Source organism: Elephas maximus, chromosome 9 (assembly GCF_024166365.1).
Source record: "Elephas maximus indicus isolate mEleMax1 chromosome 9, mEleMax1 primary haplotype, whole genome shotgun sequence".
Lineage (NCBI taxonomy): Eukaryota > Metazoa > Chordata > Mammalia > Proboscidea > Elephantidae > Elephas > Elephas maximus.
The window spans coordinates 78,885,733-78,910,863 of NC_064827.1; the positions used below are offsets into that span (position 1 = coordinate 78,885,733).

The window sequence follows — 25,131 nt, forward strand, 5'->3', positions numbered from 1 at the left end:
TAGGTGGAGAGAGCAGGTTACAAAATAGGTACTGCTTGAGCTCATTTTTGTAAGAAAAAGGCATCACACTAAAACGTTACCATAGTGATTTTGGGTTCTGACCTTCATGCTTCTCTGTTTCCTCGTGTCCCTTAATTCATATTTTTACTCGTGCAATTAAACAACATTTTAAAAAGACCAAAGCATGGCCCTAACTTCTGGAGCTGCTGGCTCCAAGCTCAAACCCACTGCCTCCTCTACACTCCACTCTGGGGAGGAGCCTGAGCCCACCAGGTCAAGTGCGTGTTCTTGTCCATCTTCAGCCCCAAACCCTGTGTGACCTGGGCTCACTCCATCTGTGGAATGAGGTGTGCCTCTCCCCACCAGGAAAACTCCATGAGGGCAGGGTGTGTTTGGGGCTTTACCATGTTCCTGGACCTGGCACAAGAAAAACTCTCAAGTACTCTTGAGTGAGTCAGTAAACGGATGAAAGATTGGAGAGACTGTATAAACTGAAAAACCCCTCACACACACTTGCTAGGGACAGGACTCCATGTCTTGGCTTCTTTTCGACCAAATGATTTGATGAAGCAAGGCCTCTCTGCTAGCAGACTCTGATTCTTTAGGTCAAAGGTCCCCATGTCTGTGCCAGACCCTCAGTTCTGCCCACGGGGATTCCAGCCTGGCAGGATGAGGGCAAAAGGGGCCCTAACTGTCAGGGGAGGTGGGCTGTGATAAGGAGGACTGGAAGAAAAGCCAGATAAAGCTAGCCCCACCTTGTTAGGAAGTCCAGCCCCAAGGATTGGATGTCTCCCAAATACACACCTCCAACCCTGCCTGCCAGCTCACCTTTAACCTTGACCCAGTAGTTATTTAACTCATGGGGAGATTCTGACTAGTCTTGCACTCCAGAGACCTGCCAGGGAGGCCAACAGGTCTCTGGGCAGATCCCAGAATGAGGACAGGAACCTATCAGGTAACACCTTCCTCCCTGCAGCCAGGGAGGCTAGAACTTTGCACCGAGGTCCCTGTCAGGGGAGAAGACAAGGCCTTGAGAACCACCCACAAACTCACCCTCCCCTCTCTGGCCCAGCCTGGGCCCACGGCGCCAGCTAAAGCCTGATCAGGTTTGCCTTGGCAGAGGTTCTCGCGCCTGAGTCACTGCAGGCCCCGCCCGGAAGGGGAGCGGGAAGCCATGGGATGAGAGGTGCCAGGTCTTCGGCCACCTCCTGGCCAGTGGCTGAGAAGTTCTGGTGGGAAGCAAGCATGGCGTGGCAGGGCTCATCTGGGTATCCTCTCTGGGCAAAAGCTGCCTCCTTCCAGGTAAGAGAAACAAGTGACTTCGGACAGGTGACCTCAGCTCTGGAAGCCTCAGTTTCTATCTTTCCTCTTTGGTACAATGAGTGTGAATAATCTTTCAGAGATTGAAAGGCCATCAGTAATGATAACTCTACACCTTTGTGGGGCCCAAAAGGAAAGGCCTTGTCAGCCAGCAGGTTTGCTTGAGAGGCCTGAGGTGACTCAAAGGATGGCGTTGGCCTCCCAGCTCCACCCTCAGCTCAGCGGATTCTCTTCAGAAGCCCCGATGTACTTATACATCCTTTTTAAGATCTACAGTCTGGATTTCATCTGATTTAACTCTCAGGGTTGTTCTGTGAGGAAAGGTTGCTAGCCATACTTCAATAACAACAATAATGGTAATAATAATAGCGACATTGATCAAGTGCTCACTACTTGTGCCCCAGGCAGGGGCCATTATTATCTGCATTTTGTAGATCAGAAAGCTAAGGTTAGGAGTTAGAGGTTTTCGAACTCAGCTCACATGGAGATGCCCTTGCTCTGTGCTATGGGCCCAGCACCTTCCAATTCAGCCTCATCACAGCCCTCAGAGCAGAGACGCTGGCAGCATTTTACAGCTAAGGACATAGGACTCAGCCCTGAAGCTGGCCGGCTGGGAAGCTGCAGAGCCGGTCCCTAGACTTGCAGCCAGCTGGGCGGGAGACTGACCAGAGCCTATGACCGGACCCTGGGCTGGGCTGCAGGGCAGCAGAGAGGCAATCTGGGTTCACATCCCAGCAGATACTAGATACGTTGCTTAGCCACACCGAGCCTCAGTTTCCTCCTCTCTAGAATGGGGACTTCGAGGCAGTGCCTCCCTCCCTCCTGAGGTTGCAGTCTAAAGCCCAGATGGCAAATGGCAGGGCTGCTTCTCACCACTTGGTCCAGGTGCTGCCCACCGGCTGTGCTGTGCCTCCCTGGACCTTCTGCCCAGACATAACCTTCTGCCCTGCAGCAGAGAAGCGTGGCCCCAGGCCCCCAGGGTTTGGGAGCAGTGACCACTTCAAGGTCATCTAGGCACCCCTCGCTTTAGAGATCAGGACCCCAGAGAGGTGAGGTAACTTGCCCAGGGTCACACAAGGGTTGTCTTCAGAGCTGGGCTCTGCTCTCCTTCACCAGGGGAGAGAAAGCCAAGGGTAGGCCCCCAGGGGCTAGAGGGCATCGGCATTTCACAGGGCTCCTCACTCTGAAATAAGAGCCAACTTGAAGCCAGAGCCCCGTAGACCAGATAACCTTTCATCTAACAGGGCACCAGGCGGGATGGGGGCAGAGTCCAGGGTGGCCTAAGAGTAGAGTCTGGGGTTGGGGGGCTGGTGTTGCAGATGCCTATAAATGACCTGAAACAAGGAGGTGCAACCTGCACAGAGCACAGATCCAGGGGCCCCTCATCCTCATCCAGTACAGCTGACCCCAAAGACACACAGACCGGAGCCCCTACCCCTGTGGCTACATGACTTTGGGCAAGTCACTTCCCCTATTAGGCCCTTGTTACCTCCCCTGGGGAATGAGCCTTGGAACAACCTTCCTGGCAGAGTGGTTGCTGGGGATTAAATGAAACGGTGTGTGTAAAGCTCTCAGCACAGTGGTAATATCTAGGAAGAACTCAGATAACTATTATTTAAGAAAACCAAGTAGCCAGGGATGCCCAAACTTGATTAGCGTGGGAGCGTGTGGTGTGAATTCCATCAATCCTCCATATTTTAACTTTCTTCTCTGTCTCTCTGTCTCCCACATACACATACACCCACCCCCACACACACATACACCCACCCCCACACACAGTCACCTCCTAAATAAAATCTGTCAGTGCCTCAGTTTCCTTCTCTGTGTGGTGAGGATAATCATAGTACTCCCAGAGCTGTTGTGTGGATTAAATCAAACGGAACTGGATTTAAACAGAATCCTTACTCCACCACTTGCTAGATGGTGACCTTAGCAAGTGACTCCTCTCCTCCGGTCCTCAGTTTCTTCAGCAGGTCAATGGGGGTGATGGTGCCAGCCCCTCCTTCACAAGGCGCAGCATAGCACCCAGCTCCAGTAAATCTTACATCCCAGGGATCAAGGGTCAAAGGCAATCCATGGTTACAGGGAGATAACAAATTGGGAAGAAAAAAAAATCAAAAAACATTTTTTTTTCCCCTCTGGGCATCAGCAAGAGCAGGTCTCAGGTGTGAGCAGAGAATGTTTTGGTGAGCTCAGAGATCTTTCAGGCCCCTTGAGGAAGCAGGACTGAACCAAAGGTTTCTATGGCACGGCCCACCTAAGGACCCCCTTGCCCACAAGTGCGGACCCCCAGGAGTACCCAGAGCCTAGGGAGCCACAACCAGCTCCAGGTCAGTTCTGGCCCTGCTGGCCTCTTGCTGGGCCTCAGTGTCCCCACAGATGGCCCGTGGTGTAGGAATCGGTTATTTCTTTTTCTCAACTCTGCATGTTCACAGGGGGAATATAATAAGAAACAAATGAACAAGAAGATGAAAGTTACCCCTAGTCTTACGTCCCAGTTATCATTTAGGGAATAAAACTTTTAGCCTATTTTCTAGATTATAATTATTTTAACAAAAGTGGAGCCACACTATCCATACTGTCTCAATGGATTTGTTCCCTCACAGTGTTTTTATATTGTGATTCATGTCACTCATTTTTTTTTTTAAGTATTTATTTTGAAATGGTAATACAACCACATGGTCCACAATTCCCAAGGTGAAAATGTGGTAAGAGGTGGCATTTGAACAGAGAGCTGGTCATGTGAACTTTTGGGGGAAGAGTGTTCAAAGTAGCAGAATAACCCATACAAAGGCCCTGAAACTCTGACATCCATCCACCCTGTGTGACCCTGGACTGGTTAAGTCACCTCTCTGTGCCTCTGTTTTCCCATCTGTATGTTGTTCTTAGGTGCCACAGAGTCAATTTTCGACTCATAATGACCACACATGACAGAGTAGAACTGCCTCATAGGGTTATAGTGGTTAAGAGCTTGGCTGCTAACAAAAAGGTCGGCAGTTTGGACTCACCAACCACTCCTATGAAACCCTATGGGGCAGTTCTACTCTGTCCTATAGGGTTACTATGAGTCGGAATTGACTTGACGGCAACGGGTTTTTGTTTTGTTTTTTTTTTATCTTTACGGGAGAGCCCTGGTGCCGTAGTGGTTGAGAGCTCGGCTGCTAACTAGAAGGTCAGCAGCGGCTTGAATCCATCAGCCACTCCTTGGGAACCCTGTGAGGCAGTTCTACCCTGTCCGACAGGGTCATCATGAGTTGGTATCCACTCAATGGCAACAGATTTGGTTTTGGTTTTTTAAGCTTTACGGGAGCAGATCGCCAGGTCTTTCTCCTGTGGAGTGGCTGGGTGGGTTCGAACAGCCAACTTTTTGGTTAGCAGCCAAACACTTAACCATCGTGCCACCAGGGTTCTCTCCCATCTGTCCTAGAGCCATTGCGAGGATTACAGGAACACACGTGATGCTCGTCGAACAACTTACGAAACCAAACCTAATCAAGCCCATCGCCATTGAGTTCTTTCCAACTCACGGCAACCCCGTGTGTTATAGTAGAGCTGTTCCCTAATAGGATTTTCTTGCCTGTCACGAGGCCTTTCCTCTGCATTGCTGAGTAAGTTCAAACTGCCAACCTTTAGGTTAGTAGCAGAGTGCAAACCACTTGTGCCACCCAGGGACCTATGTGACAAGCTAAGTGCTCATGAATGACTTTGTGAAGGTAGACATGAGCTTGATGTGTTTGAGAATTAGAGTGATGGTGTTAAGAGAGGCATGCTGGGGCCATATCATAAGGGATCTTGCCCCCTGTTGTCAAGAGTTCAGATTCATTCCAAGTGCGATGGGAATGAAATGGAGGGTTTTAAGCAGAAAGATAAGATCTGATTTTCTTTAAAATTAGGAGAATGGTTGTGTCAGGTGGCTGTAGAGCAGGCCAGCAATGGCAGCCTTGATCAATGGGTCGCCTGGAAAGGAGGAAGTAGATTCTGAAGAGACTGTGGGGTAGAGTGGATGGATGGGTGTGGGTGTGAGGAAGAGAGAAACCCAGGGTGAGGCCTAGCTTCAGACCTGAGCAGCTGGGTAGATGGTGGAGCCATTTCCTGAGCTGGGGTGGCCTGGGGAGGAGCAGGTTTGGGGGCAGAGGTTCAGTGGACGTGGGCTATTTAAGATGCCTGTGGACAGCCTGGTGTGGGGCGGGGGGGCGGGTGGGTAGGCCAGCAGGCCATCGGATACTGTGTCTGTAGCTCAGTGAGGAGGGCCAGGCTGAAGAGGGACATTTAAAGTCAGGCATCATCTCAGACCCAGGACTGCAGGAGGCTGCCTTGGAGAGGGAGGCGTGAGCTTCCGTCCGACCTGCCAGCGTGAAGATACTGGGGAGAAGGTGCAGCCAGCAAGGAAGGAGGGGAACCTGGAGAGAGAGGTGTCCCAGAAGTCTGGAGAAGAAAGGGTGTCAGGGAGAGGATGTCGTCAGCCGTGTCACCTGCCACAGGAGACTGAGATTGAGGATGATAAACAGGGTGTGGGTCACGAGCACAGCCCTGAGTGTTTCCTCCAGGTCATTTTAGAATTAGAACTGCAGGGTCAAAGGGAGGCCTATTTGAAGGCCCAGTTGCCATCCCAAAACACTAAAGTCCATTAACACCTAATGAGCCAGAGTCAGGGTGAGGATTAGGAGAGCCTGCCCCCCTCCACACCCCTACACCCCCTGGAGGATACAGAATTCTTTTGAAGACAAGTTTTCTTCTCCCCCAATTACAGAGAAGAGTTTTCTTGTGGGTCACTCTCTGTAAATAGAGATTCAGAGGGGAGAGAGTCCTTGTCTACACCAAAGGGTCAGAACCCCCACGTGGCCACCAGGAATGTGCCCACCCCGACGAGTGCTAGACTTCTCCACAAACTTGCTGCCACGCTTGAACCTCTTCTGGTCTCCGCAGAACCTGGGGCAGGGGGTAGCTGTACCCCTCCAATTCAGGGTCTTCAGGGGGTGGACTTTGGGGACTCTTGTCCTTCTCGAGAGTCTCCTAGACATCCCCAGAGGTATGAGCTGGAAAAGAATTAATTTTAACCTTCACCCAACAGAGAGGGAGACTGAAGGTCAGAGAGGAGAAGTGACTTCCTTGGCATAAAGGCAGCAGAGAGCAAAGATGGCCAGACAGGTGATGTTAATGAGTGAGTAGATCAGACTTTGTTTTTCTTGTTGTTAGCTGCCGTGGAGTTGATTTCAGCTCCGAGCGATCCCATGCGATGGAGTAGAACTCCCTCATAGGGTTTTCCAGGCTGTAATCTTTACGGGAGCAGATTGCCAGGTCTTTCTTCCTTGGAGCTGCTGGGTCAGAAGAGCAGACTTTAGAGTCAATAAACCTGGGTTTGAATCTTGCTGTGTCGCTCTGAGTGAGTTACTTAACCTCTCTGAGACTGCATTCCCCCTCCTTCACCCCCTGTATAATGGGGATGAAGCCCTTGTGGTACAGTGGTCAAGAGCGCAGCTGCTAACCAAAATGTCAGCAGTTTGAATCCACCAGCTACTCCTTGGAAACCCTATGGGGCAATTCTACTTTGTCCTATAGGGTTGCTATGAGTTGGAATCAACTCCATGGCAATGGTTTTTTTTCTTTTTTTTTGGATAATGGGGATAATCTAATTTACACAATTCTCATGATGAAAAGAGATCATCCATGCACAGTGCAGGGACGTACACTTAATAAACGTTGGCTAAAAACAACCCACCCAGAAACTGACAGTGGTGATCGTTACACAGCATTGGGAATGTGCTTAATGTCACTGAAGTGTACACTTTAAAATGATTAAAATGACAAATTTCATGTTACGTGTATTTTACCACAATTAAAAAAACAAACATCCAGAAAAGCAAAGAATAAAAGCATAAGGAAAGGGTGTTTCAGGCAGAGGCATGTGTTGTCAGCAAAAGTTTGGAGGTGAGAGGCCATGGCCAGCTAGCTGCCAAGACCATGCGTGCGGAGGTGGGTGAGGCAGGAGGTGAGCACTGGCCAGGCCACAGGGGGCTCAGGGGCTCTATTTGTCCTGAGGGCATGATGGCGGGAGCAGGGCAGTAATTTGGGCCAATGTGAGTTTAGAAAACTCACTCTGGGGACTCACTCTGTGACCCCAGGCTGTCTCTGTCCTTCTCTGGGCCTCGGTCTCCGGCCTCTACAGCAATGAGGGTAGATTTGATCATGGTTTGCAATACTTGTATTCCTTTGGGAGTTGCCTTCTTTACTGTGCTCCTATCAGCTGGACTGAGTACTCGATGGGCAGGAACTTGCCATCTGTTCCCCAGAGTGTCCCTGGCACCCAGTGCAGGGTTTGGCATGGAGACAGTTTCTCAACAAATGAATGAATGAATGGACAACATCCTTTCCCTTTGGGAGGGTGTGGGTTAAAGGAAAATTCCTCCACCGCCTTCTGCTTCAGGCCCTCACTTACCCCTCCACCACACCTGCCAACCTCAGCGGCTGCTTGCCAGTTATCCTGCACCCTTGATGCTGTTGCCATTCATTTTCTTTCCTTTTCTCTCTGGACAATGGCTTTGTTTCTATTGTTGTTTTTCCCAGAGAGTGGGAATGCTTTCATGGTGGCACCAAAAGGCAACAGTGGTTCTCCCCATGTGTGCAATGAAGGTGCCTTTGATTTTCTTCTTTATCCTTTCCTCTATTTTCTTCTACAAGTGTCTGTGGCTTTTCAAACAAAAAGAAGTGATACAAAGGAGGGGAGCAGACCATAAAGACAATACAAACAGCCTTTTTTTCCCCAACAATTTTTGCATGTACAACTCAGTGACATTGATTATGTTCAAGTCGTGCAACCATTCTCGCTGTACTTTTCCTAATGATTCCACGACCCTAAACTAAGCTCAATACCCACTAAAGAAAAAGTCCCCTTTCCCCCCTCCCTCCCACCCCTGGTAACCACCAATAACTTTTGGTTTCTATATATTTGCTTATTTCACATAAATGAGATCATACAATATTTGTCCTTTTGTGACTGACTTATTTTGCTCAGCCCGATGTTTCCATCAAGGCTCATCCATTTTGTGGCATGTATTAGGACTTCATTTCTATTTATGGCTGAGTAAAAATTCTACTGTATGTACATACCACATTTTGTTTGTCCATTAATTTTTTATTTAATTGTGCTTTAGGTGAAAGTTTATAGCTGAAGTTAATTTCTCATACAAAAATTTATACACATATTGTTTTGTGACATTAGTTGCAATCCCCACAATGTGACAACACACTCCCCCTTCTTACCCTGGGCTCCCTGTGTCCATTCAACCAGTTCCTGTCCCTTCCTACCTTCTCATCCTGCTTCCGGATAGGAGCCGCCCATTTGGTCTCATATATCTGATTGAACTGATAAGCACTCTCCTCACGTGTATTATTTTTTGTTTTATAGTCTGGTCTAATCTTAGTCTGAAGAGTGGGCTTTGGGAATGGTTTTACTATTGGGTTAACAGAGTGTCCGGGGTCCATAGTTTCAGGGGTTCTTCCAGTCTCTGGAAACCCTGGTGGTGTAGTGGTTAAGTGCTACGGCTGCAAACCAAAGGGTTGGTGAACCAAAGAATCTGCCAGGCGCTCCTTGGAAACTCTGTGGGGCAGTTCTACTCTGTCCTATAAGGTCGCTATGAGTCGGAATCGATTCAATGGCACTGGGTTTGGGTTTTCCAGTCTCTATCAGACCACTAAGTCTGGTCTTTTTACATGAATTTGAGTTCTGCTCCGTACTTTTCTCCTGGTCTGGTGCTCTCCGTTGTGTTCCCTGTCAGGTAGTCATTGGTGGTAGCTGGGTACCATCTAGTTCTTCTGGTCTCAGGCTGGTGGAGTCTCTGGCTTAGGCGGACCTTTACTCTCTTCAAAAACCCTGGTGGCATGGTGGTTAAGACCTATGGCTGCTAACCAAAAGGTAGGCAGTTTGAATCCATCAGGCACTTGGAAACTATGAGGTCGCTATGAGTCAGAATTGACTCCATGGCAACAGGTTTGATTTTCTTGGTTTGGTTAGTCTCTTGGGCTAATATTTTCCTTCTGTCTTTGCTGTTCTTCATTTTCCTTTGTTCCAAGTGGGTTGGGACAAATTGATGCATCTTAGATGGCCACCCACAAGCTTTTAAGACCCCAGATGCCACTCACCAAAGTGGGAGGGAGGCCAAACACTTTCTTAATAAACTGTTATGCCAATTGTCCTAGATGTCCCCTGAAGTTATGATACCCAGGCAGCAGCCCCAGCTGCTCTGTCCCTCAAAGTGTTTGAATGTGTTCAGGAAAATTCTTAGCTTTTGCTTTGGTCCAGTTGTGCTGACTTCACCTGTATTGTGTGGTGTCCTTCCCTTCACCTAAGATGATCCTTGTCTACTACCTAGTTAAGATTCCTCCCTGCCCTCATAACCATCAAAGAATGCTTTCTTCTTTGTTTAAACCTTTGCTTGATTTCTTATAATAGTGGTCTCATACAATACTTGTCCTTTTGTGACTAATTTCAGTAAGTATAATGCCCTCCAGATTCATCCATGTTGTGATATGTTTCCTTATTCATCATTATTTTTATGGTTTTGTAGTATTCCATTCTGTGTACATACCATAATTTATTTATCCTTTCGTCTGTTGATGGGCACCTAGGTTGCTTCTATCTTTTTGCTTTTGTGCACAATGCTGCAATGAACATGGGTGTGCATATGTCTATTCACGTGATGGCTTTTATTTCTCTAGGATATATTCCAAAGAGTAGGATTGCTGGATTGTATGGTACTACTATTTCTAGCTTTTTAAGGAAGCACCAAATTGTTTTCCAAAGTGGTTGTACCATTTTACATTCCACCAGCAGTGCATAAGTGTTCTAGTCTCTCTACAACCTCGCCAACATATATTATGTTGTGTTTTTTGGATTAGTGCTAGTAATGTTAGGGTGAGATGGTATCTCACTGTAGTTTTGATTTGCATTTCTCTAATGGCTACTGATTGTGAGTGTTTCCTCATGTGTCTGTTAGCCACCTGAATGTCTCGTTTGGTGAAGTGTGTTCATATCCTTTGCTCATTTTTTAATTGGATTATTTGTCTTTTTATTGTTGAGGTGTTGCAGTATCTTGTAGATTTTAGAGATTAGACCCTAATCGGATATGTCGTAGCCAAAATTTTTTTCCCAGTCCACAGGTTCTCTTTTTACTCTTTTGGTGAAGTCTTTTGATGAGTGTATGTGTTCGATTTTTAGGAGCTTCCAGTTATCTAACTTCTCTTCTGGTGTTTGTGCATTGTTAGTTGTGGTTTGTATACTATTTATGCCGTGTATTAGGGCTCCTAGCATTGTCCCTATGTTTTCTTCCATGATCTTTATTGTTTCAGATTTTCTATTTGAGTCTTTGATCCATTTTGAGTTAGTTTTTGTACATGGTGTGAGGTATGGGTCTTGTTTCATTTTTTTTTGAAGATGGATATCCAGTTATGCCAGCACCGTGTGTTAAAGAGACTGTCTTTTTCCTATTTAATGGACTTTGGGCCTTTTTGTCAAGTATCAGCTGCTCATAGATGGATGAATTTACGTCTGAGTTCTCAATTCTGTTCCATTGGTCTATGTATCTGTTGCACCAGTACCAGGCTGTTTTGACTTAGCCATTCATTTGTTGATGGACATCTCAGTTGTTTCCACATTTTGGCTGTTGTGAAAAGTGCTGCAATGAACACTGGTATACAGGTTTCTGTTAGCATTCCTGTTTTCACTTCTTCTGGGTATATATCTAGAATTGGGATTGCTGGGTCATATGGTAGTTCTATGTTCAACTTTTTGAGAAACCGCCGAACTTTTCCACAGTGGTTGTACCATTTTACATTCCCACCAGCAATGGATGAGGGTTCCAGTTTCTCCACAACCTCACCAACGCCTATTGTTTTCCATTTAAAAATGGCTTTTCAACATAAAAAGTTCTCAGTCTCCCTCAGAATAAAATAAATGCAAATTATAACTACCATGAGGATCTGTTTTTCCACCCATCAGGTTGGCAAGATCAAAGTTGGAGAACACTCTATGTTGGTGAGGCTGTGAGGAAACAGGCTGGATTAAACCCTGCTTAGGGTGGAAACTGGTCCCAACCCTCTGGAGGACAGTGTGGCAATATGGATGAAAATTTCAAAATCAAGTTGCCCTTGACCCAGCAATTGAACTTCTTGGAATTTATTCATCAGTATACTCACACATGGAAGAAAAATGAAGACAGACTGTTACTCATTGGAGCATTGCTTACAAGCAAATTATTGGAAACAACATAAACACCCAATGGCAGGAGACTGGTCACCTACACAATGGTATTTCAACACAATGAAGTACTATGCAGCTTCAAAAAAACCAGTTAGCCAACAGGGTGGCTCACATGTACCAAGATAGTCCAGAATGAGGGCCAGGATATGTTGTTGTTGAGTGCCGTTGAGTCCAGCTCATAGCGATCACATAGGACAGGGTAGAACTGCCCCATAGGGTTTCCAAGGCTGTGATCTCTAAAGAAGCAGATTGCTACATCTTTCTCCTGTGGAGTGGCTGGTAGGTTTGAACCACTGACCTTTTGGTTGGCAGTTGAGTGTTTTAATCACCGTGCCACCATGGCTCCTTTTCGGCTAGCATAAACCTGCTGCCATCAAGCTGATTCTGACTCATACTGAGCCTACAGGAGAGAGAAGAACTGCCACATAGGATTTCCAAGGAGTGGCTGGTGGGTTTGAACTGCCTACCTTTTGGTTAGCAGCCAAGCTCTTAACCACTGTGCTGCCAGGGCTCCTCAGTTAGCATAAATCAAAAAAACCAAACCCGTTGCCATCAAGTCACAGTGACCCTATAGGACAGAGTAGAAATGCCCTATCAGCTTTCCAAGGAGCGGTTTGGTGGATTGGAACTGCTGACTTTTTGGTTAGCAGCCGGCTCCTCAATTAGCATAGTTACGTGGAAAAAGCATGACGCATGATCATGTGCAGTCTTCTACCTGTGAGTATAAAGAGAAATAGATATGTTTTTCTATCTGCTTGTAAATGCATACAGTATTTCTGGAAAGATCACAAGATCTGGATCCCACCAATTGCTTTTAGGGAGGGAAATTGGGGTGCTGAGACCTCGGGTAGGAGAGAGGCTTTTCACTGTACACCTTTTTATACCTTTAAATATCTTAATTATACGGTGCATTATCCCATTTCTTAGTTATCTAGTGCTGCTATAACAGAAATACCATAAATGGATGGCTTTAACAAACCTATTGCTGTTGAGTCAATTCTGACTCATAGTGACCCTATAGGACAGAGTAGAACAGCCCCATAAGGTTTCCAAGGCTGTACTCTTTACCATAGGGCAGCTGGTGGGTTCAAACTGCTGACCTTTAGGTTAGCAGTCAAGTGCTTAACCACTGCACCAGCAGGGCTCCTTGTAACAGGTTACAGGGGAGAAACTACAAGGACTTCTTTGCTGGGGAGAGGGGGGACAGAAATCAGTTAAGATTCAGGCATGTAGATTAATGGGGGTTTCTACATTATGCCTGAGGGGGGGAGTCTGTCCCTGGGATCCAGTTCTTAAAGGAATGGCCTAAGCTCCATTTCCCTCTCTTACAGATGAATCAGCTGAGGCTGCCAATAGTAGAGCTGGAAAAAACACTTGCCATACAGAGGACAGAATCTGTGATACAAAAGCACTTTTATAATTGACAAGAGAAGGGGATGAACAGACATTAGAAAAATGGGCCAAGGATGAGTGAAGCAGCTTGCCGAAATAAACGCATGGAATGATGCTAAAGTAGGGAAATAGAGAGCAACAGTGAGATGCCACTTTTCATCAGTGGTCTGGGGGACATTCTGCAAAAGGGATGCTCTCCTCACATAAAGCTGTAAGGATGCAAAGGTTTAGTGTTAGGGGTAAGGACTCTGCGCTCTTCTGCCTGACTTTGTGACTCTGGCAGGTGCCTTTACTCCTTTGTTCCTCGTCTGTGAAACAAGGGTGATTATAACGCTAGTTCCTGTTTCATAGGTTTGTCGTGCGGGTTAAATGAGCTTCTCTGGATAAAGTGTTTAGAACAGTGTCTGGTGCCAAGGAATGTTATCTAAGTGTTTGCTAGTAAATGTCTTAGGCCCTATTGCCGAAGAGTTGATTCCAACTCATAGTGACCCTATAGGACAGAGTAGAACTACGCCATAGGGTTTCCAAGGCTGTAATCTTTACGGAAGCAGACTGCCATACCTTTCTCCCATGTAGCGGCTAGTGAGTTCGAACCACCAACCTGTTGATTAGCAGAGGAGCGCTTAACCACTATACCACCAGCAATCCTTAAATATCTTAGAGGGATCCCTTTAAGGTTATTGTTGATTAAGAAAGTTAAGATGCAGAAAAGGTTGTTGTCTGCATTGACTAAACTATAGATTATAAGTGCTTCTGTGATTTCATGAGCGTTGAAAAATATAGGATACATTCTTGGCTATTAACAAGGGTTATTAAGGTAGGCAGTAGGGAGTGGGGGCAATAAGCAAAAGAAAAACTTTTAAAGGCTCTTTGTCATTTTTATTCATTTATTTAAATTATATGCATGTATACACATTTTTTTTTTTTTTTTTTATACACATAGAGGAGTTCTGGTGGCGTTAAAGAGCTCGGCTGCTAACCAGAAGGTCAGGTGTTCGAACCCACCAGCTGCTCCTTGGAAATCCTCTGGGGCAGTTCTACTCTGTCCTGTGGGTTGGAATTGACTCTATGACAATGGGTTTTTTTTTTTTTTTTGGTTATACGCAGAGATGGATCTTGGGTAACACAAATGTTTAAGCGCTCAGCTACTAACTGAAAGGTTGGTGGTTTGAATCCACCTAGAGATGCCTTGAAAGAAAGGCCTGGCAATCTGCTTCTGAAAGATTACAGCCATTGAAAACCCTATGAAGTGCAGTTCTACTCTGAAACACTTGGGTCGGTCAGAATCAACTCAGTAAAAAAAGTAGCAACTGGTATATGCACAGACACAGTTTAAATGATTAAAAAAAGAAAAAGAAACCAAAAAAGGTAAGGGTGTCTCTATCTCTTGTGGGGGGAGGGGGAGGAGGGGACAGGGGCAGGGATGCCCCTAGCAGTGATGTGAAGGGCAGAACCTCAAACACTGATGGGATCTTCCCAACACCTCACTAGCTTATTTCAAAATCAAACAAGCTCTGATATTTACCCCCAATGCCTGAAGGAAAGAGGGAGGGAGGAGGGAGGTACTGGAATCCCATCAGTCTTTTGAAGGATTGCTTTCTATCTGTGGGATCTTCCTTGGAGCCCTATTTGCAGCCCCTGGCCCCCTTCTGGGCATAGGTTCCCCTATCTGTAAAAAGAGAATCACCATTTTACTTTTTCAGGGTAGAAGTCAGAGCCAAGAAGGTCATAGATGGGAGATAGTTCTGAAAACTCCAGAACAAATGGGGGTCCCCTTCACCCATAGGTAGGCTAGGTTACTACCCCACCCCAGGTAGTGCCTGGAATCCATTCTCCACCCAGCCTCTGCGAGAGTGATCTTCCAAAGCACAAATCTGATCTTATGCCTTCCTCAAAACCATTTTATTTTCACTTAGATTTAATCCACACTCATCAGGCTACAAAGCCCTCCCGGCAAGATCTGGCCTCCCTGTACTCAGAAACAACCAGGCCTGAACAGGCCTATATTCAGTTCCCCATTGCTGCAATCTCTTCCTTTGCACACATGGTTCTCTCCCTTTGCCAGGAAACCTCTTTCCCCTCACCTCACCTCGCTACCTCGTGACTCCCCCCAGTCCTGCAGGCCTCAGCCAGAATGCCACTTCTTCCAGGAAGCCTTCCCAGGGTCAGTTAGGGCCCCAATAGCGTAGGTGCCTGGGTTTTGGTCCATCTCCTGCAATTGGGTTGTCAGATCCGGAGGGCCAAGGCCACATCCCCGCTGCCTGCGGTCTTCGCGTTTAGTCGGGACACGTCTGGGCCAGGATTCGATGACTTCAAGATATTGGCCAGGTCTGTCAGTCTGTCTCTGTGGGGCTGGTTCAAGCTGAGGGCTGCCGACTGGGATCGGCTTTTTTTGAGAGGCGCAGCCCGGTCCTTGGGAGGATGGTGTACCGCTAAGGGAAAAGCCGCCCCAGGGAGCGTGCCCCTCATAATCATGGGCTCCGCCCGGCTCTTCGGGCTGCCCCGCATAAGGATGGCACCCGCGAAGGCGCTGGATCCTCATTGGTGGTAGAAGGCTTAGGCGGCGCTGATTGGTGGAGAGCGTGGGCGGGTCGGGGCTAGAGCGGGCGAAGCGGGGCGGGGCGTCTCCGGCCCCGGCCTAGTGTGCGGTCTACTACGCCAGGACTATGTCGAGGGCACGGGCCCGCCTGCACCCGGCCCTATTCCTGGCGGCGGTTTCTGCGCGCTGGACGACGACCGGGGTCGGGACCGAGCGGGGGTTAAGCGCGCGGCCGGCGCCGCAAGAGCCTGGCATGGAGTATCAGGTATGTAGCGGGCCGGGCTGGCAGTCGTGCGATGACACGTGGGCTGGGCTTGAGTCACCCACCATACAGGCTCACCAGCTGACTATGTGGGCGGGGGGGGGGTGAGGGTTGGAGAATGAGACTAAGGGGCTTTGGGGGCGGGAACATCCTGGAGTCTGAGAGTGGAGATAGGGATTAGGAAGTTAGGCCCGGGCTGCAGGATCTGGGAATTTGAGGCTAAGTTGTCAGGCACTAGAGGGTGGGAAGGTGCACCCCATGGTAGGACTGGGTAGTCCAGGGACTCAACTGGGGCTCTGGAGATCCGGTGGCCCTGGTGTACGAACCGGCAGTGCGACGCGAGGGGGAGGAGGAAGGGATCCGGGAGTTGAGACTTGAAAGATTCAGGAGTGTGAATCTGGGGGTGGAGTCTCCAGAGCTCAGAGGACTGGGGTATCCAAGTGGGGCAGTGGGGAGCCTAAGACCCTGGGAAACAAAGACAGTTTGTGTACGGTGCTGTGCCAAGGGCCTGTTGCTAGTGAGGGTGGAGGTGGCAGGGAGTGGTACCTGTTTGTAGGGGGTTGGACCACCCACCAGCCAGCCATTGAGGTCCTGAGGGCCACATCTGAAGCCTGAGGGAAAATAAACAGCACCTCACCCCTACCTCCACTGTGGGCCCTCCTGATGCATACCTACCTCCCAAAACCTGGCTGGGTGACCCTGGGCACACCCTTCCTCCCTCTGAGCTTTTTTCTTTCCCCCACCTGGTTGTTTCCAGCAGTTCTCCTGGTCAGAATCTGGAACCCCACAGTCTCCAGGGTTGGGTGTGGAGCCTCCAGGGATTCCAGAACCCTAATACTCCCGGCTTCTGCATTCTGACCCCCACCCCAGCAGGTGCCCAGTACAGCAATGGACCCCACTGGACAGAATGAGGGCAAAGTGCCCAGGTGGTGAAGCCTGGGGAGCCTGAACAGGAAGCAAGGCTAGCCCTGCTAGTCAGTCATGCCACTTTCTTTGCCTTGCACTCCCTGCGTGGGGCTGAGCTGCCCCAGGCTCCCATTTCTGCCAGAGCTGGAAAGGGGCCACCTCTCTCTCCTGTTGCCCAACCTTTAGGCTGGGGCAACAGGGCTGGCATGGCAGGCCTGCCACCCAGTTCTGGCCACTGGTGTGCCAGGTGCCTTGTATCTACGGACCCCTAGTGAGCCTTAACCTTGTGGTTGCCAGGATGCTGTGCGCACACTCAACACCCTGCAGACCAATGCTAGTTACCTGGACCAGGTGAAGCGCCAGCGAGGTGACCCCCAGACACAACTGGAAGCCATGGTGCTGTACCTGGCACAGAGTGGGCTGCAGGTAAGCAGGGCTGTGGTAGTCAGGGCCTGTGACCCCCCCTTCCCATCCCTGTGACTGAGGCAGAACTTTGTCTTTCTGTCCCAGGTGGAGGACTTGGACAAGCTGAACATCATCCATGTCACCGGGACCAAAGGGAAGGTAAGGGACAGGACCTGGGGGTAGGGTGTCCACTTAGTGGCACGATGGGATGAGGCCTGCTCAGACAATACCTTTTCTTTCTAGGGTTCCACCTGTGCCTTCACTGAACGGATTCTCCGAAGCTACGGCCTGAAGACAGGATTCTTTAGGTACATAGCTGTGGGGGGGTGTACGGTGTCTCTTAGCTCTCTGGGAGCCTATGGAAACAGCCAGGGCCAGGGTCACCCCCAGGAGCTCAGCTGCATGTCTCTCTGCCCAGCATTTATTCATTCAACAAACATTCAATTAGCACTGACCTTATTGGCCCAAGTGTTAATTATGAAAAAACCCAAACCCTTTGCCACTGAGTCAGTTGTGACTCACAGTGACCCTATATGTTATGGCAGTCCTTAATTTTCATAATGAAAAAATTTTGGAAGAGAAAGGCAACTTGAATATACAAACAAAATACATAGCTAGAATAGTCAGATTTTTTTAATTAACTTAAATTCCACATACAATTTTTAAATCACATAGAAATGAATATTTATTCCTGTCTTTGAAATAAGGAGCAGAAAACCTGGCTTAAACAATAAGGATAGTTTATGATGTTCTTGGAGTGCCTGGGTGGTGCGAACAGTTAATGTGCCCAGCTGCTAAAGGAAAGGTTGGAGGTTTGAGTCCACCCATAGGTGCCTTAGGAGTAAGGTGATCTCCTCTTGAAAAATCAGCCATCGACAACCCTGTGGAGCACAGGTCTACACTAACACACATGGAATCGCTGTGAGTCGGAATCGACTTTATGGCCATTGGTTTAATTATGACGTCCATGTCAAGGCCGCTGGGTGTGGGCAACAGAAGGGAGGCTTTCACGCTGCTAGCCTTAGCTGTGGCTTGGCCCTTGAGGCAGCGCCCCCTCTTGGTCACAGCTCAGGCATCCAGACACACAGAGGATCAGAGATAGAATATGGGTCCCTCTTCCCTGTGTACTACAGGCCTCTTTTAAGCCAGTTACCGATAAAGCAATTTATTCCTTGTGGTTGAGGCATTTAAGGTTTTTGCCTCTTTTTATTTTACCACTTTTTTTTTTTATCCAGTGACCTCCATATGCATCTCAAACTGGCTGACTGAGGTCATTTCAGGCCACCGTGTTTCCCCCAAACAGTTTTTTATTCAAAATAAAGAAATAAAGAGGAGGACTCGTAATAAGAGAGGGTCTGTGAGGACTTAAATATAAGTCAACAATTTTTTTTTTTAAATAATTGTTTTGGTAAAAACCCTAAACTTCAACTCAGGCCCATGTGTCCTTGTGGGCCAGCTGGGGGATGCAGCTTGAACCCAGCAGACATGGCCCTGCCCTTTAGGGCTGAAAGGCAACGGATATAGGTGCAGGTATTAACAGAGTGACTGATCAATGTGTAACGGGGAAAATGCAATTGCGGGCAGGGGGGCTGCTGGAGCCCAGAGAGCATGCTCGGCTGGCTTCAGGAGGTGGGGGGGTGTTTATGGAGGAAGGGCTGTCTTAGTCCAAACCTCTGGAGTGAGTAGAAGAGAGGCAGGTGAAGCAGGGGGAGGCAGGTGCAAAGCCCTGGAGATGGGGCGGGGGGGCTGGAGGAGCTAAAAATAGTCTGGGTGAAGGAAACTTGGGTATAGAGAGCTAGCTGGGGCATAGGAGAGGTGAGGCACAGAGGTCAGTGGCATCAGCCTCAGTGGGGCCTTGGAGGCCCAGGTGAGGAGCTGGGGCTTTGCTGAGGGTAGTGGGGTTTCCAGCAGGGGAATGACAGGTCAGATTTGTAGTCAGTCACAGGTCTGACTACAAGGTGGGGAAAGACCAGGGGGCTTGAAAAGGGAGTCCTGATGACCCCAGGTCTCCCGGCAGCTCTCCCCACCTGGTGCAGGTGCGTGAGCGGATCCGCATCAATGGGCAGCCCATTAGCCCTGAGCTGTTCACCAAGCACTTCTGGCACCTCTACCACCGGCTGGAGAAGACCAAGGTGCCCCATGCTGGAGGACTGGGGGTGGACAGGGTAGGGAGCGCTGGCATGGGTGGATAGCCCAGAGGGCACTGCATGTCAAAGGACCCCACATCCCTAGAGGAGGCGCTGCGGGGCTCTAGACCTTGATGTGTTCCTATGCCACAGGACGGCAGCTGTGTCTCCATGCCTGCCTACTTCCGCTTCCTCACGCTCATGGCCTTCCACGTCTTCCTCCAGGAGAAGGTGCGTGTCTGCTGTCCAGAACCCTGTGCCTGAGGCTGTGGGGAGGGCAATCTCAGCAGGCTAGGGGGCTCCCTGTGCACACATGGCACCTGGATATCCTGTGCCCCTTGCCATGCCCTCTGGTCCTCTGCAGGTGGACCTGGCGGTGGTGGAAGTGGGCATCGGTGGGGCTTACGACTGTACCAACATCATCAGGTAAGGGCAGCTACTTGGGGTGAGGAGTGGGGTGCCAGGAGCCCAGGCCTGACCAATTGCTTGGGAACTCAGGGCAGGGGCATCACAGCCGTTTCATCTTCTGCAGGAAGCCTGTGGTATGTGGGGTCTCCTCTCTTGGCATCGACCACACCAGCCTTCTGGGGGACACGGTGGAGAAGATCGCATGGCAGAAAGGGGGAATCTTTAAGGTGGCCAGTCAGGCTGGGGCAAGGGGAGGTACACGGAAGGCCTGGGCCTGGCCCTCAGGCTCAGAGGAGTGGGGCTGGGACAGGGCATCAGTGGGATGAGTGAAGCAAGCTGAGCCTTCTTTCTGGCTTCTGTCTACCTATCGTAACATGAGGGACAAGGGGTTCTCTGTGGGGCAGAGGTAGAGTGAGTGGCCAAGACCCAGGATGTAGGGCCAGAGTGGGAAGGATGGAAGGCCCTGGGCCACCCCCGTCTTACTCTCCCTGATCTCCCACAGTGTGGCGTTCCTGCCTATACCGTGCTCCAGCCTGATGGTCCCCTGGCGGTGCTGAGGGATCGTGCCCAGCAGATCTCAGTGAGTCTGATGGAACGCGGGCCCTGCCTGGGGAGGCAGTTTATCCTTTCTGGCCTTAGTTTGCTTGTGTGTGCAGTGAGGGAGCTGGGTCGGCTGCTCATCTGGTTGTAACACATCTCGGTTTTGGGAGCAGGGCTTGGTGGGTTCTGGTTGGTGGGGGAAGATGGGAACACTGGCAGGATCAGGGAGGGCCTCCTGGCCAAGGTGGCAGTGGTAGCTTCCCTGACCAGCTGTTTTCTGTCTCCTGGGCAGTGTCCTCTCTACCTGTGCCCACCACTGGAAGCCCTGGAGGAAGGGGGACCACCACTGACTCTGGGCCTAGAGGGGGAGCACCAGCGGTCCAACGCTGCCTTAGCCTTACAACTGGCCCGCTGCTGGCTGCAGCGGCAGAATCACCCAGGTAAGTAGAGAGGTAAGTGGGCGGGCAGGGGCCCCTGCCTGTGAGGGTCCTGAGCACACTTGGTCTCACTTCCCTGCCCCCACAGGCATCGGGGAGCTGAAGACATCCAGATCCAGCCTCCTGCGGCAGCTGCCCCTGGCACCCGTGTTCCAGCCCACCTCCCACATGCGGCACGGTGAGTGGGTTCTTCCTGCCCAGCCAGGTGTCTTTGTGCCTCTTCTTTTGGTTTCCTGTTTGGGAGATGGGATCATTTTGATCTGATGGCTAAGAGGACTGTGAAGTCATTAAGTCTCTGTGACCTCCAGTTAATGAATTGTCCCTGAGTCTGTTTCTTCATCTGCCAAATGAGATAATGATAGGACACATCGCAAAGGGCTATGGTGAGGATTCAGTAAGGCGACATGGCTAAGGTGCTGAGCCCAGGCCTGGTGGATATGGGATAAAGTGCCTGGCCAGTGGTAGCTGTTGTTACTGTCATTTTATTACCATCTTTATAAGACCATGAGGTTCTTGAGGATGGTAAGATTGTCATTTGCTTTGCCATCCCCAAAGCTTTCAGCACATAATAGGTGCTAATGGCTGTTAAACCCCTCCAGCAAATGGTTCCAGTATGCCCACTGTGTGCCAGGCCCCGTGTCAGGGGTTATTATAAGGTTCTGGAACCAGGCAGATCTCGGATCCCACCCCAGTCCCACGACTCACTTGCTCTGTGACCTAACCTCTGAGCTAAAGGTCCTCCAACTGTAACATGGGAATAATATATGATAGCAGCCTCCTCTCCGGGTTGCCTGGAAGATTCCACCAGATAGGGAGGGCAGTGAAGAGCTTACTGACTGGCGCCCAGTAAGAGGCTCATACGATCTTCAGATCCCCAGAACCCTCGTAAGGGGCAGCCTTCAGAGCAGCGGGGGTGCTAAGGGCAGGGAGGCCTTGCTCCAGGTTGCTTGTGCAGAGGAGGCTGGAGTGGGAGTGGACGTGGGACGGCATTCTCGTGGCAGCAGCTGGAGGGCTGCTTTGACCCCCCCCATAGGGCTTCGGGACACAGAGTGGCTGGGCAGGACCCAGGTTCTGCGGCGCGGGCCCCTCACCTGGTACCTGGATGGCGCGCACACAGCCAGCAGCGTGCAGGCCTGCGTGCGCTGGTTCCGACAAGCGCTGCAGAGGCGCCAGAGGCTGAGCAGGTTAGGGCGAGGCAGGGGCGGGGCCAGGCCCAGGAGGGGGTGTGGTCTCGGCGACGGGGGCGGGACTGGCCGGTGGAGAGAGTTGGGGTCTGGAGGAAGAGTTGGGGTGGGACTCACAAAGAAGAGGGGGTGAGGAGGGCCGCAGGTCGCCGCCTTCTTATCCTTCCCCTTCTCGCACAGCGGGCAGGAGGTGCGGGTCCTGCTCTTCAATGCCACTGGGGACCGGGACCGGGCCGCACTGCTGAAGCTGCTGCAGGTGAGGGGCCTCAACGGGGGATGTGTAGCAGGCAGCCCAGGCCTGGTTCTGTCACTCTGGTTGTATAACCCCAGGCCAGCACCTTCATCCTGAGCCTGGGTTTCCTCAACTGTAAAATGGGGTCATCCCCCCTCCTATGGATTGTACTGAGGATTGAATATAGAAGCACCAGACACGTGGGGAAGTCTAGGCATTGCATATGACCCTGAGCAAAAGATTTCATTTCCCTGAGTCTCAGTTTGCCTCTCTATAAAACGGGGTTGCTAGGGATACCTGCTTCTCAGGGTTGAGGAGTCACTGGGCCTTTCCCTGCTTGGGGAAACTGGGCTGCCCTCGGCTGTCAGGCTGAAGTGGCTTCTAGGAATCATTTGGTTTTTCACTCCCATTTCACAGATAGGCAGAGGCTCTTGTTCATATCCCATTTGTACAGGCGAAGCCTTTCTCCAACCTGGATTTGGGGCCTGTTCACTACTTGGTGACCTTAAGCAAGTGCCCCCACCCCCCACCAAGCCTCAGTTCCCCCATCTGTAAAGTGACCGATGTCTTCACCATCCAGACCACAAGCCAGGCAGGGTAATGGAGGTGGATTGAGAGGTTTTGGGGAACTGAAGTGCTGCAGCTGGGCTTATGCAGTTTTACTCCATTTCAGCCAGGGTTTAGGGGTGGGGGACATCTCCAGAGATGGGAACGCATGTGGAAGTCAGGATGGGGAGAGTCCTCGCTGGCCTCTGACACCAAATCTACCCCCTTGACCTTCTAGCCCTGCCAGTTTGACTATGCCGTCTTCTGCCCCAACCTGACAGAAGTATCACCCACAGACAATGCAGGTGAGGTGACAGACAACGCAGGTGAGGTGGGCAGGGGGCTGAGGTCCCTGAGGTAGACTGCTCTGTTGGTGACAGTGGGGCTGAGAGGGAAACTGGAAGTACATTTTGAATTTTGTACCATGAGGCTGCAATGCCAAAAAAAGAATTATCTGAGGAAACGGTTTTCAAAAGGCAAGTGAAAGCCCACTAATGGTTGTTGAAATCGATTGAGTGGGTCTGAACCAGCATTTTTTATTTTAAATAAAATAGAATAGAAAATATCAGTGTGCACTGCATGAAGTAAGGCTAGGTACTGTTTTGTGAAGATTTTGTTCCGGGTATACACACACACACTGGGTTTCGATGTAAAAATGTCTTTTGTTTTGTTTTACATTTGTTTAGCTCCTTTTATTTTTAAAAGGCACTTTTATATCCATTGTCTCTTGTGATACTCAGAAGATGTATGTGTAGAATGTGTAAAATGTCTTTTTTACTGTGGGTCTTGGTTAAAAATGTTTAAACTAGTGTAAAAAATATGATTCTCAGACCTCACATCAGGCTGTCTGGGGAGAGTCCAGGAACGTGCATTTTTAACCAGCTTCCCTGGAAAGAGTTATGCCCAGCTGGGGGTAAACCCTAGCTAACCATCTATTTTACAAATGAAGGCAATGACCCCAGGGTGGGCAAATGGTATTCTGTGGGCAAAAGCCCTATCTTTGGAGCTAGACTGCCTAGCTCTGCCTCTCACCAGCTCTGTGACCTTGCGCAAGTCACTGAACTTTTCTGAGCCTCAGTTTCTTCATAGCATCCACTGTGAGGACCACTAGGAGGTCTGTCAGATGAGGCGTGTCAAAGGCCTGGCACAGAGCAGGTGCTCCTGACACACCTGGCCCTCTCCCCCTTCGCTGACCCCACCCCATCCCTCACCAGCATGCCTATTTCTGTGCCCTGCAGACCAGCAGAACTTCACAGTGACATTGGACCAAATGCTGCTTCGCTGCCTTGAACACCAGCAGCACTGGGGCAACCTGACCGAGAAGCAGGCCAGCCCAGACCTGTGGAGGCCTCCCAACCCAGAGCCTAGTGGACCCACATCCCTGCTGCTGGCACCCCACCCACCCCACAGCCACAGCGCCAGCTCCCTCATCTTCAGCTGCATCTCCCATGCTTTACAGTGGATCAGCCAAGGCCGGGACCCTGTCTTTCAGCCACCCTGTTCCCCACGGGGTCTTCTCACCCACCCTGTGGCAGGCAGTGGGGCCAGTGTACTTCGGGAGGCTGCTGCCATCCATGTGCTGGTCACGGGCAGCCTGCACCTGGTGGGTGGTGTCCTGAAGCTGCTGGAGCCTTCCCTGTCCCAGTAGCTGAGGCAGCGGGGTTGGAGGTGGGGTCTTCCCACACCTTCCCTGCGTTCTCTCCGTGAACTCCTGTACTAGGTGCCTTTTGTTTTCTGCTTTCCTGGTTCTGTCTACACTGACCCACAGACCTGGGCACAGGCGGTGGAATAGGAGACTGGAGAGGGGAGGCTGGAGGAGGATGTCCCTCTGTCTCTGAGCCTGGGGTGGCCTTGGCCTCAGTGCCCCCTCCATGCCTTGGCCTCTCCCCCAAATGTTTTCCCTCTTGGCTGAGTCAGCCTGGGGGCTTCCCAGTTTTCCCGCTATTGTAGCAGGCCTGGAAGCCCAGCCCATCTCCCCCCACACCTCGCTGCCTCCTGGCTCAGGCCCAGTGTATTGTGTGAGCTGCCTGGTCAGGCCTAGGGTCCCTCCAGGTGCCTGTGATGGATTTCCTCCTTCCAGTGCCTTCTGAGAAAACGGAGGACCCCTGCCTGGGGCCCCCTGGGAACAGAGGGTGGCTACAGTAAATTAAAGCCTTTGTTATTTTTTTTTTAAGAAATGACAGAACTTTTGACTTTCTTGACCTCTGTCTCCCTTAGCAGACAGTAGGGGATGGGCTGCAGCTGGCACAGGAACTGGATTGTGTAGGAGGAGCCCAGCCATGTGGCCTGGGACAAGCCCCTCCCTCTCTCTGAGCCTCAGTTGGCCCGTCTGAATAGGACTGGACAAATATGTCTTGACCACTTCCTACATGCCAGGCACTGCTTTGCGGACCTCTTCGCAGAGACCTTGTGACTGAGGAATTATCATACTCATTTACAGATGTGGGTGCTGTGGCGGGTTTAAAGTAACCATGGGACTTGCCCACAGTCACACAGCCAAGTGGCAGGTCAGGATTTGAACCCAGAGCTGTCAAGAGCCTGTCCCCAGAACTCCAGAGGCGGAATGTCAGCAGGGCCTC

At 50.2% G+C, this 25,131-nt stretch overlaps 1 protein-coding gene across 4 annotated transcripts; it reads left to right on the forward strand.

The window, feature by feature from the left end:
• Positions 1 to 1,146: 1,146 nt before the first annotated feature.
• On the forward strand, positions 1,147 to 24,728 carry FPGS (folylpolyglutamate synthase). 4 transcript variants are annotated; one of them, XM_049897121.1, is made up of 16 exons: positions 1,147 to 1,302; positions 15,630 to 15,771; positions 16,972 to 17,100; positions 17,185 to 17,238; positions 17,323 to 17,387; positions 19,097 to 19,244; positions 19,359 to 19,436; positions 19,570 to 19,631; positions 19,738 to 19,840; positions 20,116 to 20,193; positions 20,446 to 20,593; positions 20,679 to 20,768; positions 21,624 to 21,774; positions 21,955 to 22,030; positions 22,791 to 22,857; positions 23,791 to 24,728. In XM_049897121.1, exons 2-16 carry the CDS (start codon positions 15,634 to 15,636, stop codon positions 24,198 to 24,200), a joined length of 1,797 nt encoding a protein of 598 aa, XP_049753078.1. In that variant the 5' UTR covers positions 1,147 to 1,302; positions 15,630 to 15,633; the 3' UTR covers positions 24,201 to 24,728. The 4 variants fall into 4 exon arrangements, with proteins under 4 accessions (XP_049753078.1, XP_049753077.1, XP_049753079.1 ...); XM_049897120.1 differs by lacking the exon at positions 1,147 to 1,302 and adding an exon at positions 15,159 to 15,295; XM_049897122.1 differs by lacking the exon at positions 1,147 to 1,302 and having other exon boundaries at positions 15,559 to 15,771; positions 19,097 to 19,211; positions 23,791 to 24,727.
• Positions 24,729 to 25,131: the final 403 nt, after the last annotated feature.